The 17,889-nt window shown below is 37.1% G+C and overlaps 7 protein-coding genes across 7 annotated transcripts; 4 read left to right on the top strand and 3 right to left on the bottom strand.

Annotated features, from left to right (window-relative positions):
• Positions 1-1,130: 1,130 nt before the first annotated feature.
• LOC135194215 (uncharacterized) lies at positions 1,131-7,446 on the bottom strand. The gene is made up of 7 exons (XM_064219397.1): positions 7,304-7,446; positions 6,722-7,076; positions 3,321-3,407; positions 2,600-2,961; positions 2,311-2,362; positions 1,843-1,946; positions 1,131-1,595 (listed from the first exon to the last, which is right to left on the bottom strand). The coding sequence occupies exons 1-7, from the start codon at positions 7,352-7,354 to the stop codon at positions 1,131-1,133; spliced, it is 1,476 nt and encodes a 491-aa protein (XP_064075467.1). The 5' UTR covers positions 7,355-7,446.
• LOC135194255 (chorion class A protein L11-like) lies at positions 2,255-2,993 on the top strand. Its single transcript, XM_064219548.1, has 2 exons — positions 2,255-2,353; positions 2,582-2,993. The coding sequence occupies exons 1-2, from the start codon at positions 2,303-2,305 to the stop codon at positions 2,924-2,926; spliced, it is 396 nt and encodes a 131-aa protein (XP_064075618.1). The 5' UTR covers positions 2,255-2,302; the 3' UTR covers positions 2,927-2,993.
• A 209-nt stretch (positions 7,447-7,655) lies between the features above and the next one.
• On the top strand, positions 7,656-8,571 carry LOC135194214 (chorion class B protein PC10-like). Its single transcript, XM_064219396.1, has 3 exons — positions 7,656-7,814; positions 8,062-8,134; positions 8,195-8,571. Exons 1-3 carry the CDS (start codon positions 7,767-7,769, stop codon positions 8,569-8,571), a joined length of 498 nt encoding a protein of 165 aa, XP_064075466.1. The 5' UTR covers positions 7,656-7,766.
• A 3,055-nt stretch (positions 8,572-11,626) lies between these two features.
• Positions 11,627-12,437, bottom strand: LOC135194240 (chorion class CA protein ERA.1-like). Its single transcript, XM_064219501.1, has 2 exons — positions 12,280-12,437; positions 11,627-12,051 (listed from the first exon to the last, which is right to left on the bottom strand). The coding sequence occupies exons 1-2, from the start codon at positions 12,328-12,330 to the stop codon at positions 11,695-11,697; spliced, it is 408 nt and encodes a 135-aa protein (XP_064075571.1). The 5' UTR covers positions 12,331-12,437; the 3' UTR covers positions 11,627-11,694.
• Positions 12,438-12,756: 319 nt separating this feature from the next.
• On the top strand, positions 12,757-13,547 carry LOC135194227 (chorion class B protein PC10-like). The gene is made up of 2 exons (XM_064219436.1): positions 12,757-12,834; positions 13,025-13,547. The coding sequence occupies exons 1-2, from the start codon at positions 12,787-12,789 to the stop codon at positions 13,490-13,492; spliced, it is 516 nt and encodes a 171-aa protein (XP_064075506.1). The 5' UTR covers positions 12,757-12,786; the 3' UTR covers positions 13,493-13,547.
• Positions 13,548-15,629: 2,082 nt separating this feature from the next.
• LOC135194225 (chorion class B protein PC10-like) lies at positions 15,630-16,812 on the bottom strand. Its single transcript, XM_064219433.1, has 2 exons — positions 16,664-16,812; positions 15,630-16,210 (listed from the first exon to the last, which is right to left on the bottom strand). The coding sequence occupies exons 1-2, from the start codon at positions 16,709-16,711 to the stop codon at positions 15,752-15,754; spliced, it is 507 nt and encodes a 168-aa protein (XP_064075503.1). The 5' UTR covers positions 16,712-16,812; the 3' UTR covers positions 15,630-15,751.
• A 270-nt stretch (positions 16,813-17,082) lies between these two features.
• On the top strand, positions 17,083-17,884 carry LOC135194232 (chorion class CA protein ERA.1-like). The gene is made up of 2 exons (XM_064219446.1): positions 17,083-17,231; positions 17,460-17,884. The coding sequence occupies exons 1-2, from the start codon at positions 17,181-17,183 to the stop codon at positions 17,814-17,816; spliced, it is 408 nt and encodes a 135-aa protein (XP_064075516.1). The 5' UTR covers positions 17,083-17,180; the 3' UTR covers positions 17,817-17,884.
• The last annotated feature ends 5 nt before the right edge of the window (positions 17,885-17,889 follow it).

The following is a 17,889-nucleotide window of genomic DNA, read 5'->3' as shown; positions in this document are numbered from 1 at the left end:
GGTCTAAAATGCGTTTCATTACAAACCAAAAAAAATAAAAAAGGAAATAAACTTATTAGCACGTGGTCAGCGCGCTTATCAGTTTTTTCCCCTTTTTTATATTTTATTTATTTTTCCTATTTTATTACTAAAATATATAACGACTGTTTTTCTACGACTTTATATTCATCAAATTTAACTTTCAAACAGAGTAAAAAAAACATTAAATGCATTGCTCTGGATATTAACAACTCTGCGCCGTGGTAAGGAGGTAGTGTCTGCGCGATGACGGACTAGTGTAATCAAATATTATCTTGCGATTAATATTATTATTAGTCTTTCGTTAAGGAGCGATCGCACATCCTGTCCTCGTAGCTCGGTTTTTGTTTTAGCCAATCATATGCTTAGTTAAGTGTGAAGGGATTTTATCAAGTTTTTAACAAAGTTATAATTATATTTTGACATGAAATGTGTTTTTTTTTTATCATGAATTAATAGTTTATAATACAGTAATTTTATGTTCATTGTTGTTAAATAAAATGTCATAACCATTGACGTCATTTGCGTTGTGGGCTCAGACACCAGAGACGTGCCGTAGCTACTCATTACTAAATATACAGATCTAAAGAGTGTCAGGGAGAACAAGAGCAATATAAAGTGTATTTTTAGCAAAATCTAATGTGATTTATATAAAGTCTAAGAATAAATGTTGTTGTATAGTCTATAAGCTGTACAGTAGGAGATTGTTTTACCAATAAACCTGTGTGTAAACTAAATATATTATGTACTCGTGTTATGACTGTCGCTAATATTAATAATTTTATACAAAATAAAAAATTAACAATGTATTGACTTAAAGGTAATCCTGTCTAAGCATATACAAAAGTATTAGTATTTGTTTCAATTGGTTTTTAATAAAACGCATTATAGTTATAAAAGACAAACTTTGTATCATTTTTATTCAGGATATGAAGGTACTTCAGGATATCCAGGCGATATCCAAAAAGGTATTCCTAGGTTAGTCTGAGGAATCTGTTTAATTTAACCAACTACGTAGAGTTTTGTAAAACAAATAAAAGATAAATATCATTGACAAAGCTCCTGGACTATTCCCGTTTTTATTCGACACGAATAACGATTTGTTGTTGTTTTTAGATGAGGGCACCACAACCGCAACCACCGCGGTAAGGACCAGCACCACCGATGCCGTAGCCGTAACCAGGGTAGCCGATACCGTCAATGGCACCGTAAGGACCAAGGCCGTAGCCGAGTGGGCCAGCAGGGCCAGCAGGAGCGAGTTCCTCCACAATCGCGACGGCTCCGTTGCCACATCCGTAGTTGACAGCACCAGCACCAGCAGTTGGCAGAACACCTTCCAGACCAACGGTTCCCAAGAAAGGTAAAGCACCGGCGACTGCGAGATTTCCTTCAATAGCGTTTTCTGAGAGCACCGACACTCCGTTTGGTGGGATAGGAGAAGCGCTTGACACACCGAGACCACCACCGCTAGAGGCAGGGATAGCAGCAACTCCGCAACCACAACCACCGGCAAGAGGACCGGCGAGACCGTAGGGAGCAGCGCCCCATCCAGCTCCGATGCACTGTCCAGCGATAGACTATAACAAAACAATAAGTACAATTTAATATAACGATTAACAAAGATTAGTTAATTAGCAGACGGACAAAACCAATTTAGTTTGAATACTATTATGGAAATTTATTCAAAATGCTTCACAGATTTTAATTTTACTAACTAAATTAGTGGCCACATGGCATGTACATAATCTATTTTGATAATTGCGTAAATATCAAAATTAATCGTATACTTGAATCTGGCTTAGATTAAAAAGAGGCGGCAATAACCTGGATCAAGAGCGCCTGAGCGCAGACCAAAAGTACAGCCTTGAACATGTTGACCGATTGAATGTAAACTTGACAATGTTTCAGATGAATACGCACCGGTTTTTATACGAATGCAAGGACCGTTATCGAAGTAAGTTATTAAAGCGGATTCCACTTGTAATTATGAAAGAAAACGTGACATGAAAAAGTTTAGTAATATTAAGTTTATTTAATGTTTTAATTTACTATGAACGACTATTTTAATTGTTAATAAGTAAAAAACGTCAAGATACTGAAAATATTTTGCAATATTTATATAATTTTGTTTTCCTTAATATTACCAATTTTATGTAAGCCATATTGAGACACGTTTTCCAATTGCGACATTTATATTCCATCTGTGAATGGATCATATATAAGCGTTAGCGTGACTTCTCATAGTCATTGTATATTCAGCTACTTTGAATACGCACCAAGCATCATGTCTACCTTCGCTTTCCTCCTCCTCTGCGTCCAGGCTTGCTTGGTTCAGGTAAACAACCTTTAATACAAAGTAATTATTATTCAGTGAAATTACAAATATACGCATATAATTATTATAATAGTCTCTGATACTCGAATTTAAGAAAAATCCTATTTATTTCTTAATTTAAAAGACAGTTTCCAACACCACAGACCTTACCGTCAGGTCACATCTTTGCTTAGCGGCTTTCTTAGTATTAATACAGACTTGCTATATCTTCATATATTTTTGTTTCAGAATGTATACAGCCAGTACATCGGTGGTCCTCTTGGATGTGGATGTGAAGCCGGTCTGGCTGGACCCCTTGGCTACGGCCGAGGCTTTGGCATCGATGGTTTCGGCTATGAAGCCGGTCTCATTGGCCCCGCTGGTTACGGTGCTCCATATGGTGCTGCCTACGGAGGTGCCGGTGTCGGTGATGTAGCTGTAGCTGGTGAGATGGGCGTCGCTGGTAACACCCTGGTCGCTGGTCAAGTGCCGATCCTCGGTGCCGTCGAGTTCGGAGGCATCGTGCCAGCTGCTGGAGCTGTCTCCATCGCTGGTAGCTGCGGCTGCGGCTGCGGTGGTGGTTACATCTACTGAGAAACATACTGACTTCATCGACGCGAAAATGTTTTCTGAAAAAAATTAAACGATGTTTCGCTGTAAAGAGTATTCTTTTTATTTGGACTCATTAGCGGATTTTTGTTCTATCACATCTATTCCATCATCATATGGTTTTCTTATATTTATTAATTACAATAATCCTATTAAGGTTTCAAAAATAGGAAATCTAAAAGGAGCTTAAGTTAAATTTGAATCCACGTAAATGTTTTTTGGATACTATACTAGTAAAAGCAAATTATAACGATGATTATTATATACTGTGGAATATGCTTCAAGCCTTCTTCTCAAAGGGAGAGGAGGCCTTTAGCCCAGCAGTGGGAAATTTACACGCTGCTAATGTGAAAAGTTATCTAAACTTAATAACATCGACCTCCCACTAATTTAATGAGATGATTGAGATGAATGAGATGATTTTGTCCTGGAGTTCTACTTAAGCAGGCCGTTGTTATGGATGAAACTGGAAACATATTGGTGATATTAGCCGTAAATTTTTGCAGCATTTATAAGATTAGTCATTTCTAACCAGAGATAAGAGCCTGTGAATATCCCACAGCTAATCTAAGGCCTTCTCTCCAATTGAGGAGAAGATATTCACAGATATTCTACCGCCAAGCAGCAATACTTGGTATTTTTGTATTCCGGTGAGAATGGTGAGTGAGTCAGTGTAACTACAGGCAGAAGGGATATAACATCTTAGTTCCCAAGGTTGGTGGCGCATTGGCGAAGTAAGGGATGGTTAATATTTCCAACAGCGCCAATGTTTATGGACGTCGGTGACCACTTAACATCAGGTCGCCCATTTGCCAATCCGCCCACCTATCACAAGAAGAACTAATTAACAAGTTAGATCATCAGAAAAAGAAGTTAGTCCATGTTACGGATTGTCAAAATCAATACTTATATTATAATCATGTAAGTTTATGTCAAGTAATTTTTGAATAAACAAATAGAGGATTATGTTGCGTGTAAAACTGCTACCGATTCGGAATATGAATTGTCTAAAAAACATCCGGCGGATAATTCTGTATTTAATATTTTTCTCAAATGAAATCTGTACATTGTATAAAACAAAGCCGCTTTCTGTCACTACGTGTATTTTCGCTTACTTCTTCCAAGCCACTAAACGGATATTAATGCGGTTTTCACTAATAGAAAAAATGATATACGAGGAATATTTGTTTTAATTATTTATAAATATATATTACATCATCTCATCTCATTTCTCAGCCGAAGGACGTCCACTGCTGAACATAGGCCTCCCCCAAAGATCGCCACAACGACCGGTCTTGTTTTTATAATATATTACAATATCAGCTATATTATATCAATGACGGTATTTTATACAAAAAAAAAACTATTTTTTGCACTATTAAATGAATAACGCTGGCTCAACGTTGTCACATAAAATTTTTGAATAGTACAGATTTATATTTTTTGTTTTATATATACAACGGTATATAAACTATCTTAATTCTGTGTACTGACAAGAGTAAATGGTAGCCGAAATATGGCGTATTTTTTTAATCATATTTCTTTAATTCTTCGCATCATGAGCCAATAATTGAATACCTTGGAAAACATCATAGTATTTATATTTTTCTTCGTTTCCCTGCCCTTGTCCCAACTATTTGGGGGGCGCATGTCATTTTCTTCCATTACCCTCTATTGCTGATAAAAATCTTTCAATAGTTTGAATAATAAAATAAAAATAAATTGTAAGCTTGGTCTCTGCTGCTGTCATGGACTATACGCTAACTTATATTTAATATTAAACGCAAGTCGTGTCTACATCATCAGAAATATAATCATATGTATTTTTTTATTGTCATTTTATTTTGTAGACCTTTCGAAGATAAAATAAAAATAAAAAAAAATTCTAATCAAATCAAATGTATTTTATTTTGTAGACGTCACAATGAATAATTTTTGAATCGGCAATATTTAAACACTATCGCCGTTTCGGAAAGCCTCCAGCGAGAAGTAACAGAAAGAAACTCGCATAGTTGCTCTTTTCAAATAAACAGATTTACAGTGCTGTTATTCACATTGATTGTTTAAGCAGTCCTGTGATGGAACCCAAGCCGAAATCCAGGCGTTTTTTTTTTTAAATAATCTTTTAATAAATAATAAACACGTTCACATCCATCTCTCTCAAATCACTCCTCACACATCGTACTTAAATTATGTTCAACGAAAAACATTTCTAAACTTTCGTTGCGAAACGGGTGTAATATTAAACTTGTAAAAATTCTCTAAATTTGGCAAATTTTGATCACGAAACAATTACGACTCAGACCATTTTTTATAATATTCGTATTTGTTATTTATGACAAAAACACATATATATATGTGTATATATATAATTAAGTTAATAAGCTAAGAAGAGAATGCTCAGTTCTTATTTTTATTTCATCAGAATTTGCTCCTGTGCAAGACCGGGGCGGGTCGCTAATATATTACAAACTATAGAACACTAATACTACGGAGGACTCTCTAAAAAAATACTACTCTAAAAAAATATTGTTGTAATAAGTTTTGATAACGATGTATTGGAAATAGGTTAAAAGGTGGAGCACCAAGTTGATTACGATGAAAGTAAACATACTTCCATCTAAATAGTAAGTTTATGTAAGTATATTCCACAACTGTGTTGCCTTAGTAATTCAAATATGATTAAGACTTTTATACAGTCTGACGACTGACCTATTAGTAGCCAATAGTAGGATTATTCATGAAACGTGGACGTACATTCGAACGATTATCCACAAATTCGGTAAGTATTTAATTAAACAAATCAATTACACAGTATATAAATTCACAACAGTCATCTATATCGATTTGTTAATATATCATATACATAAACACACATTAATCACTGAACAACTACAAAAGAATAAAGATAATGTCGGATATTAGCGATTCGTCGTATACGTGGTGCGCGGGAAATCTTGAATGTAACCGTCGATCCAAGATGGCCGCCCCGATACCGTCGACGTGACGCTTCACTAGAGCGCCGTTCAATAACCATTGAGGCTCTTTTCCGACCAGTATAAATAAACAAGATGGCGCACCATGCACCGTCATATAATTACACAAAATGATACATAAAAAAAAGTGTACAGTTGGTTGATTTCGATACAATAAAATTTTATATAGTTGATAATTTATTTCATTAATAAAATTGCACACATTTACACATTTAAGTCAATAATAACAGACTGGAATAAGCTCGGAATTCCTTCTCCTCAAATAGGACGGGCTTAGACCAGCAGTGAGATTCACAGGCTCTCTGCCGCTCTTTCAGGTAAAAAATGACTTCAGATATAAATGCTGGAAAATGCAGGGCTAATATCATTAATGTGTGGTCCATAATAACATATTAACTGTAGGACAAAATCATACCATCAACTGGATGGATGGTCGATGTTTATTTGATTTGATGTCTATTTTTTTCCCGTTTAATAATTATCGTTAAAATTTTCTTTTACTTGTTGAGTATCCTAATAACATATTCCGTTTACGTTGATTCAAATTAAACTTGAGTTTAATTTAACATTCCCATTTTTTAAACCTAAAAATTTACACCGTGACTTATAAATAGAAGAAAGATATTTGCCGTCCTCAACTCTTTCAAAAAAATATTTAAATAATGATGATGTGATGATATGATGATGATGAGTGAGTCCAAATAAAAATATAGTTTTTATAGCGAAACATCGTTTAATTTTTTTCAGAAAACATTTTCGCTTCGATGAAGTCAGTATGTTTCTCAGTAGATGTAACCACCACCGCAGCCGCAGCCGCAGCTACCAGCGATGGAGACAGCTCCAGCAGCTGGCACGATGCCTCCGAACTCGACGGCACCGAGGATCGGCACTTGACCAGCGACCAGGGTGTTACCAGCGACGCCCATCTCACCAGCTACAGCTACATCACCGACACCGGCACCTCCGTAGGCAGCACCGCATGGGGCAGCAAGGCCCACTCCGTAACCAGCGGGACCAATGAGACCGGCTTCATAGCCGAAACCATCGATGCCAAAGCCTCGGCCGTAGCCAAAGGGTCCAGCCAGACCGGCTTCACATCCACATCCAAAAGGACCACCGATGTACTGGCTGTATACATTCTGAAACAAAGAAATATGAAGATATAGTAAGTCTGAACTAATACTAAGAAAGCAGTTTAGCAAAGAAGTGATCTGATGGTAAGGTTACTGGTGGTGGAAATTGTCTTTTAAATTAAAAGATAAATAGATTTTTTCTTACATTAGTGTATCTACTATAGCTCTATAACTTTATGCGTATATTTGTAATTTCACTGAACAATAATTACTTTTTATTAAAGATTGTTTACCTGAACCAAGCAAGCTTGGACGCAGAGGAGGAGGAAAGCGAAGGTAGACATGATGCTTGGTGCGTATTCAAAGTAGCTGAATATACAATGGCTATGAGAAGTCACACAAACGCTTATATATGAACCTTTCACACATGGAATAGAAATGTCGCAATTGGAAAACGTGTCTCAATATGGCTTACATAAAATTAGTAATATTAAGGAAAACAAAATCATATAAATATTGCAAAATATTTTCAGTATCTTGACGTTTTTTACTTATTAACAATTAAAATAGTCGTTCATAGTAAATTAAAACATTAAATAAACTTAATATTACTAAACTTTTTCATGTCACGTTTTCTTTCATAATTACAAGTGGAATCCGCTTTAATAACTTACTTCGATAACGCTCCTTGCATTCGTATAAAAACCGGTGCGTATTCATCTGAAACATTGTCAAGTTTACATTCAAACGGTCAACATGTTCAAGGCTGTACTTTTGGTCTGCGCTCAGGCGCTCTTGATCCAGGTTATTGCCGCCTCTTTTTAATCTAAGCCAGATTGAAGTATACGATTAATTTTGATATTTACGCAATTATCAAAATAGATTATGTACATGCCATGTGGCCACTAATTTAGTTAGTAAAATTAAAATCTGTGAAGCATTTTGAATAAATTTCCATAATAGTATTCAAACTAAATTGGTTTTGTCCGTCTGCTAATTAACTAATCTTTGTTAATCGTTATATTAAATTGTACTTATTGTTTTGTTATAGTCTATCGCTGGACAGTGCATCGGAGCTGGATGGGGCGCTGCTCCCTACGGTCTCGCCGGTCCTCTTGCCGGTGGTTGTGGCGCTGCTCCCTACGGTCTCGCCGGTCCTCTTGCCGGTGGTTGTGGTTGCGGAGTTGCTGCTATCCCTGCCTCTAGCGGTGGTGGTCTCGGTGTGTCAAGCGCTTCTCCTATCCCACCAAACGGAGTGTCGGTGCTCTCAGAAAACGCTATTGAAGGAAATCTCGCAGTCGCCGGTGCTTTACCTTTCTTGGGAACCGTTGGTCTGGAAGGTGTTCTGCCAACTGCTGGTGCTGGTGCTGTCAACTACGGATGTGGCAACGGAGCCGTCGCGATTGTGGAGGAACTCGCTCCTGCTGGCCCTGCTGGCCCACTCGGCTACGGCCTTGGTCCTTACGGTGCCATTGACGGTATCGGCTACCCTGGTTACGGCTACGGCATCGGTGGTGCTGGTCCTTACCGCGGTGGTTGCGGTTGTGGTGCCCTCATCTAAAAACAACAACAAATCGTTATTCGTGTCGAATAAAAACGGGAATAGTCCAGGAGCTTTGTCAATGATATTTATCTTTTATTTGTTTTACAAAACTCTACGTAGTTGGTTAAATTAAACAGATTCCTCAGACTAACCTAGGAATACCTTTTTGGACATCGCCTGGATATCCTGAAGTACCTTCATATCCTGGATAAAAATGATATAAAGTTTGTCTTTTATAACTATAATGCGTTTTATTAAAAACCAATTGAAACAAATACTAATACTTTTGTATATGCTTAGAGAGGATTACCTTTAAGTCAATACATTGTTAAATTTTTATTTTGTATATAAATTATTAATATTAGCGACAGTCATAACACGAGTACATAATATATTTAGTTTACACACAGGTTTATTGGTAAAACAATCTCCCACTGTACTGCTTATAGACTATACAACAACATTTATTCTTATATAAATCACATTAGATTTTGCTAAAAATACACTTTATATTGCTCTTGTTCTCCCTGACACTCTTTAGATCTGTATATTTAGTAATGAGTACGGCACGTCTCTGGTGTCTGAGCCCACGACGCAAATGACGTCAATGGTTATGACATTTTATTTAACAACAATGAACATAAAATTACTGTATTACAAACTATTCATTCATAATATTGATTAACTCACAATTGAGAGCCTTCCGTTCGGCGGATCAGTTTGATTTCTCGTTTGGCAGCTTCTTAGTGTAATATTTCTCTACGCTTTGACCATCTTTGTCGTAATTAAGTGGCTCCTTTGTATAGCATTTATGGTAGCTCATCATGTAATAAAGAACGCTCTGTTACATTCCTGCAATGATAGTATTAATAATGATTAAGCGCTGATTAAGCAACTTTAAATTTCTAAACAATTATATTCTATTAACAAAAGTTCAGTTCGATTTTGATAGGGGAACCATAAACACTTGCCGAGTTTCCTATCCAATAATTATTTTGTTCAAATTTGTTATTTGTGCTAATAAAATATTCTTTTTTAAAAAGACTCGAGTTTTTCTCGTGATAACAGCTCGTTCAGCACACGCCCAATACAGTCAACACGATGTTTGGGATCGAGTATTAATAAGAATATTGAATTCATGGACTCCTCGCTAACCTTAATGCTATCAGACATCATCTTGAGACATCACTGCCAGCAATGTTGTTTCTTACGGACGGAGTATACTTATGATCTCGTGTAGCTGTGTTTCCTGCGACAAGTTACTGCGACAGTACAGGGTTGAAAGACAACCAGCATTTATGCCATATGTTAAAGGAGTGACAGATAAGATAGCTAGAGTCCTGGGCAAATATGCGGTGAAGACTATCTTCACTCCTTTCAAGAAGATAGGGCAAATGTTGCGTTCATCTAAAGATAGCTTTCCCCTGGAAAAATCCGGAGTTTACAAAATCGATTGTAGTTGTGGTAAATCCTATGTTGGACAGACAAAACGTACGGTATCTTGTCGTATCAACGAACATATCAAGGCGGTAAAAAACAATGATACCAAGAAATCAGCCATCGCGGAACATCTTCTGGAAGCCGGGCCGAACCATTGGATCGAGTTTCATAATGCTCAGATACTCGCGACAGAACGCCATTACTTACTCCGACTGGTACGAGAAGCCATTGAAATTACTAAATATAGTAATTTCAATAGGGAAGATGGGTTTCAACTGTCGAAAGTATGGAATCCAGTGATATAGTTATGCAACCCCTTGAATAATAATATAAAAAATTCGCGAATCGATACGGTGAGTTTCGTTTGTAAAACACGGGATCGAGTTTCGAGTGTAAATAAAACAAATAGTAGGGGTGAAAGTGACAGTGGTAGTGGTAACCAGTGTTTACGCAGCAAACGTACGAGAAAGGAGGTAGTCCGATATGGACACTTCTAATGCCGTCAACATCTACCCGCAAACGTCAGTCTCGTGAACAAGACATTCGTAGATAATGTCGAAATATCGAGCTCCACCAAATAAAAATAAAAAACATGGTAAATATCCCGTTTTAAATACTGTTTGTACCGTACTAATTAATGTACTTAAGCAATCTCCAATAATTGAAATATTAGAACATTTTCGTAATAGTCAGTAAACACGTAACAGCCTTTCTATGGAGTAGATTACTCAAAATTATATTTATAATTATATTCTACCTAATCTTGGTTAGCCTAGCATAAACTGTACTATTATTATAAATGCGAAAACATATCTATCTGTTGAACTTTGAAGGCCAAATTTGGTATGAAGCAACTTCAAGGAAATACATAGGCTTTATCAAATCAAATCAAGATATACTTTATTCAAGTAGGCTTTTACAAGCACTTTTGAGTCGTCATTTTACAAACTATAATAAGTGAAACTACCACCGGTTCGGAATGTAGATTCTACCGAGAAGAACCGCCAAGAAACTCAGTAGTTACTCTTTTTCAACATTTGAAATATAAAGTTATGTTAAACAAATATAATTATATATGTATAAACATAATATATCCTGCCTGAAAGTCAACAAGTATTAGCTCCTCGCCGTTCTATCATCTATATAATCCTGTATTGAATAATATGCTTTTTTAGCTTGAATTTATGACAATTTGTTAATGCGTACACTTGATGGCCAACCCCTCAAAAGCAAAGCCGCAAATAAAAAATAATTAGTAATAATTTAACATAAATTTAACAACCATATGCTAGATACTGTGTAAAAAAATATCTTTCAAAATGTTTATAAACTATTAACCGATACTACTTGCGTTAATATTCTCCGTGCTCAGTTATAAACTGATTGTCACGTCCTCGCATAGAAAGAGCGAGAGCTCGTAACAGTGAAGTAGTAGTGAGGTCACAAACACGGGAGGCGTGACGTAGCTATTCACTTCTAAACACAGATCCAAGGATTGACAGAGAGAAAAACAAAAACTGGAAAGCCATTTTTGTAACTATTATGTTTTGTGACTAATTATAGAATAGTCTTGTGAGATACAGAGCTTTAAAGTAAAAATTGAGGTTTGAATGAGTATAAATGATAGATGACATTTGAGAGACAATGAAATTGTTTAATTTACTTTAGAAAACGGTCTTTCGTTGATCATGTTACAATTTCTCAGTAAATGTAACCACCGCCGCAGCCGCAACCGCAGCTACCAGCAATGGAGACAGCACCAGCAGCTGGCACGATGCCTCCGAACTCGACGGCACCGAGGATCGGCACTTGACCAGCGACCAGGGTGTTACCAGCGACGGCCATCTCACCAGCTACAGCTACATCACCGACACCGGCACCTCCGTAGGCAGCACCGCATGGGGCAGCAAGGCCCAATCCGTAACCAGCGGGACCAATGAGACCGGCTTCATAGCCGAAACCATCGATGCCAAAGCCTCGGCCGTAGCCAAGGGGTCCAGCCAGACCGGCTTCACATCCACATCCAAAAGGACCACCGATGTACTGGCTGTATACATTCTGAAACAAAAAAATATGAAGATATAGCAAGTCTGTATTAATACTAAGAAAGCCGCTAAGCAAAGATGTGACCTGACGGTAAGGTCTGTGGTGTTGGAAACTGTCTTTTAAATTAAGAAATAAATAGGATTTTTCTTAAATTCGTGTATCAGAGACTATTATAATAATTATATGCGTATATTTGTAATTTCACTGAACAATAATTACTCTGTATTAAAGATTGTTTACCTGAACCAAGCAAGCTTGGACGCAGAGGAGGAGGAAAGCGAAGGTAGACATGATGCTTGGTGCGTATTCAAAGTAGCTGAATATACAATGGCTATGAGAAGTCACACAAACGCTTATATATGAACCATTCACACATGGAATAGAAATGTCGCAATTGGAAAACGTGTTTCGATATACTTTTTATAAATATAATATTAATTTCTTTATAAAATTTCTTCATAGGGATAGGAAGAAAATAAATTTTAAGCATCATTTCCCAAGAGTATCATTTGAGCGTTTTTTTCGAGATGGTATGTTATTTACCTTCTAAGTAAGGTAAGTATTCGTAATATTATATTTTCTAATACATTTTTTTACTAAACCTTTGAATGTCACGTTTTGTTACATAATTCACGGTGGAATCACTATTATGACTTACTTTGATGACGCTTTATTCGATGATCCTATTCAGTATAAAAAGGATTTTGTATCCTGAGACATTGTCAAGTTTGTATTCAAACGGTCAACATGTTCAAGGCTGTACTTTTGGTCTGCGCTCAGGCGCTCTTGATCCAGGTAATTGTCATAGATTTTTTATCTAAACAAGATTGAACTATTTAACTAATTTTCATATTTACGTTGTTAATGTTTATGCTCGAATTAATTAATAGTTAGTAAAATTAAAATCTGTGAAGAATTTTGATAATTTTTTTTATTGTAATTAATAAATTTAGCTGTCTTTCGTTAAACATTTGTTTTGTTATAGTCTATCGCTGGACAGTGCATCGGAGCTGGATGGGGCGCTGCTCCTTACGGTCTCGCCGGTCCTCTTGCCGGTGGTTGTGGTTGCGGTGTTGCTGCTATCCCTGCCTCTAGCGGTGGTGGTCTCGGTGTGTCAAGCGCTTCTCCTATCCCACCAAACGGAGTGTCTGTGCTCTCAGAAAACGCTATTGAAGGAGCTCTAGCAGTCGCCGGTGCTTTACCTTTCTTGGGAACCGTTGGTCTGGAAGGTGTTCTGCCAACTGCTGGTGCTGGTGCTGTCAACTACGGATGTGGCAACGGAGCCGTCGCGATTGTGGAGGAACTCGCTCCTGCTGGCCCTGCTGGCCCACTCGGCTACGGCCTTGGTCCTTACGGTGCCATTGACGGTATCGGCTACCCTGGTTTCGGCTACGGCATCGGTGGTCTGGCTGGTCCTTACCGCGGTGGTTGTGGCTGTGGTGCCCTCATCTAAAACCATCCATAACAACAACAATCAATTCTCTGTGTCGAATAAAGAAGTTCATCAATATTTTCGCTTTAACTATAATAAACCCTGATACGTTCAATAAATTTTGAGTTTTAACTTTCAACAAACTTTTACATTTAAAAACTTAACTTCAATAATTTTATCGGACTCATAACACATAAGTATACCTGGAACTACACACTTTATCGTCTCCCTGTAAAAAATATATCCAGGCATAAAAGCCGTGTACCGGAAACCTTGGAACGACTTGAACTAAATGATTTTTAATAATGAATGAATTCTCAAAACGAATTATTAACAATTGGATCAAAGGTCGATACAATTTTTGTAATAACAATATACATATTTAATACCAATACTTTAGCATAGATATTAAATTAAACGTTTTCAATTTTTTAAATAACAAACATCGAATCCCACTGCAAATAGCCACAAGAGAATCTGTCGATCTTTTTGCAAGCTACTTCTGCTTAGTATATAGGTAACCTAATGATGCAAACTCATTCACTTATTTATCCGAATATTCCTACTCTACGAGAAAAGAACATTAAAATAAATAGAGATCAGGATTCTAACAAAGGTGTTTCACGAATCGTGCCATTTTATAAAAAGGGTGACGAAATGGATGTCGAACTACCGACGGATTTTCATCGTGCTTTTTTTTTAATTTAAGTAAAAATAATAAAGAAAGTACTAAGAAATAGTAATAAAAAAAGTAAAAAGTATCCGTATGTGTGTTTATATAAAATATGGTTGTTGTGGGCTTTCCCAAGAGATAGACATATAACATCGCGGATTTTTTTAAAAACCTTTATAATGTGTACAATTTTGTAGTACATTATTTTGATCTATCTTCTAGGGTTAATGTGACCGTAAAAAATGTTTTTATTTGCGACATCACTTCAGAAACCTCTAAAATTATCAGTGTATCTCTACTATACTGTACATGTATTATACATATAAACTTTCCTCTTGAATCAGTCTATCTATTAAAAAAACCGCATAAAAATCTGTTGTGTAATTTTAAAGATCCAAGCATACATAGGGACAGACTGCGGTAAGCCACTTTGTTTAAAACTATGTACATATGTAATGATAAGGCCCTGTCGGAATTGGATGTTTTTTATAAAAAGGCACAATTCGTGCATACTTCCATTTGTCTGCGAATATGTCTGCGTACTTAATTTATTCACCCGCATGAAGAGGGGAGTTATGTTTTTCTCACCGGCAATCAAGTGCCAGAATACCTATTAAAAAAGCAGCGTTACACTTTCTGTCCCTGCGACAGGCGCCACGGGATCGCTTGTGCATACAACCGTGACGTCCTGACGGTTGGCTCGCTTGTGCTAGCCTCCAATCAGGAGGGGTTCCCGGAGTACAGAGAACCCCCCTAGTTCCTGCGAGGCTTACGGCAGGGGACGTCAGCGAAAACCTCTCCTCACACTCCGTTGAATCCTTCTGCGACCATGTTTGATTATGATCAGTTTTTGCAGGAGATCATTTCCTTCCAGCACCTCTCACTTTCGAACATTGCATATATCACGCTCGCCAGTGAGAGGTCTCCGTCGATAATGGCCATAAATGGCTAACGATTACATATTAAGAACCTTTGCTGGGCAGGTACGGGTCCCACAACAATTAATAAACACCTCTCTTAGAATCCTGATCTCTATTTATTTTAATGTTCTTTTCTCGTAGAGTAGGAATATTCGGATAAATATGTGCATGAGTTTGCATCATTAGGTTACCTATATACTAAGCAGAAGTAGCTTGCAAAAATATGGACAGATTCGCTTGTGGCTATTTGCAGTATGATAGGATATTAATTATTTAAAAAATTAAAAACCTTGTATTGAATATCTATGCTGATGTATTGGCGTTAAATATGTATATTGTTATTACAAAAATTATATCGACCTTTGATCCAATTGTTAATAATTAGTTTTGAGAATTCATTCATTATTAAAAATCATTTAGTTCAAGTCGTTCCAATGTTTCCGGTACACGGCTTTTATGCCTGGATATATTTTTTACAAGGAGACGATGAAGTATGTAGCTCCAGGTATACTTATGTGTTATGAGTCCGATAAAATTATTGAAGTTAAGTTTTTAAATCTAAAAGTTTGTTGAAAGTTAAAACTCAAAATTTATTGAACGTATCAGGGTTTATTATAGTTAAAGCGAAAATTTTGATGAACTTCTTTATTCGACACAGAGAATTGATTGTTGTTGTTATGGATGGTTTTAGATGAGGGCACCACAGCCACAACCACCGCGGTAAGGACCAGCCACAGGACCAATACCGTAACCGATACCACCGTAGCCGATACCGTCAATAGCACCAAAGCCGTAGCCGACTGGGCCAGCAATACCAGCGGGGGCAATTTCTTCCAAAATGGCGACGGCACCGTTACCGCATCCGTAGTTGACAGCACCTGCACCAGCAGTTGGCAGAACACCTTCCAGACCAACGGTTCCCAAGAACGGTAAAGCACCGGCGACTGCTAGAGCTCCTTCAATAGCGTTTTCTGAGAGCACTGACACTCCGTTTGGTGGGATAGGAGAAGCGCTTGCCACACCGAGACCACCACCGCTAGAGGCAGGGATCGCAGCAACACCGCAACCACAACCACCAGCAAGAGGACCGGCGAGACCGTAGGGAGCAGCGCCCCATCCAGCTCCGATGCACTGTCCAGCGATAGACTAAAATGGAAATAAATCAATCATTTAAAAAAACAGCTGGTTTTTGATTTATTTTACAAATCATTTTATTAATCATTTAAACTCAATTATCAAAACTCCTTTTTACTTTAGAAACAATATTTTTAAAATATCCAACGCTATCTTCTACAAGCTTCCATTGAAATGTGTCTTTGCTTGCGTATTTTTTAAAAGAATTGTTTTGATCATTTAACGTTATTAATTTACGAAGAATACAAAACGTTTTTTCGTAAATCAGATTGTGAAGTGAAAAAGTGAAATGAAGTTAATTAATTAATTAATCAATAAAATATTCTATATTTATTTTTATATTTAATTAATTATAATTACAGACAAGGATGAGTAACTTCAATACAGTACAGACGATAGCAAACTAAATTTATTTATACAAGTGAAAAATAAAGATTTATATATTTTTTAAATTAACAAAATTACCTGGATCAAGAGCGCCTGAGCGCAGACCAAAAGTACAGCCTTGAACATGTTGACCGTTTGAATGTAAACTTGACAATGTTTCAGATGAATACGAACTAGTTTTTTATACTGAATACGCCGAAGAAAAGCGTTATCAAAGTAAGTTAGTAAAGCGGATTCCACCATGAATTATTTTGCAAGAATACGTGACATGAACATGTTTGGTAACGCCGAGTCTATTTTCTTTAACATTTTATATAGAAGTACAAAAAAAAATTAACATTTCATTTAAAAGAAAAAAAATATATTTTAAAATTTGAGATTATCTATTTTTATTTTCATTCTTAACAAATAAAAATAGACTTCAAGACGCCGTAAATAATTTTGTAACAATTAATTATTAAAATGTAAAAATTATCGAAACACGTTTTCCAATTGCGACATTTCTATTCCATCTGTGAATGGTTCATATATAAGCGTTTGTGTGACTTCTCATAGCCATTGTATATTCAGCTACTTTGAATACGCACCAAGCATCATGTCTACCTTCGCTTTCCTCCTCCTCTGCGTCCAAGCTTGCTTGGTTCAGGTAAACAACCTTTAATACAAAGTAATTATTATTCAGTGAAATTACAAATATACGCATATAATTATTATAATAGTCTCTGATACTCGAATTTAAGAAAAATCCTATTTATTTCTTAATTTAAAAGACAGTTTCCAACACCACAGACCTTACCGTCAGGTCACATCTTTGCTTAGCGGCTTTCTTAGTATTAATACAGACTTGCTATATCTTCATATTTTTTTGTTTCAGAATGTATACAGCCAGTACATCGGTGGTCCTCTTGGATGTGGATGTGAAGCAGGTGTGGCTGGACCCTTTGGCTACGGCCGAGGCTTTGGCATCAATGGTTTCGGCTATGAAGCCGGTCCCATTGGTCCCGCTGGTTACGGAGTGGGCCTTGCTGCCCCATGCGGTGCTGCCTACGGAGGTGCCGGTGTCGGTGATGTAGCTGTAGCTGGTGAGATGGCCGTCGCTGGTAACACCCTGGTCGCTGGTCAAGTGCCGATCCTCGGTGCCGTCGAGTTCGGAGGCATCGTGCCAGCTGCTGGTGCTGTCTCCATTGCTGGTAGCTGCGGTTGCGGCTGCGGCGGTGGTTACATTTACTGAGAAATTGTAACATGATCAACGAAAGACCGTTTTCTAAAGTAAATTAAACAATTTAATTGTCTCTCAAATGTCA

The sequence above is a fragment of the Vanessa tameamea genome, chromosome 28 (genome assembly GCF_037043105.1).
Source record: "Vanessa tameamea isolate UH-Manoa-2023 chromosome 28, ilVanTame1 primary haplotype, whole genome shotgun sequence".
NCBI classification, from domain to species: domain Eukaryota; kingdom Metazoa; phylum Arthropoda; class Insecta; order Lepidoptera; family Nymphalidae; genus Vanessa; species Vanessa tameamea.
Note: the sequence above shows the minus strand (reverse complement) of the source record. Positions and strands in the feature narration are given on the sequence as shown.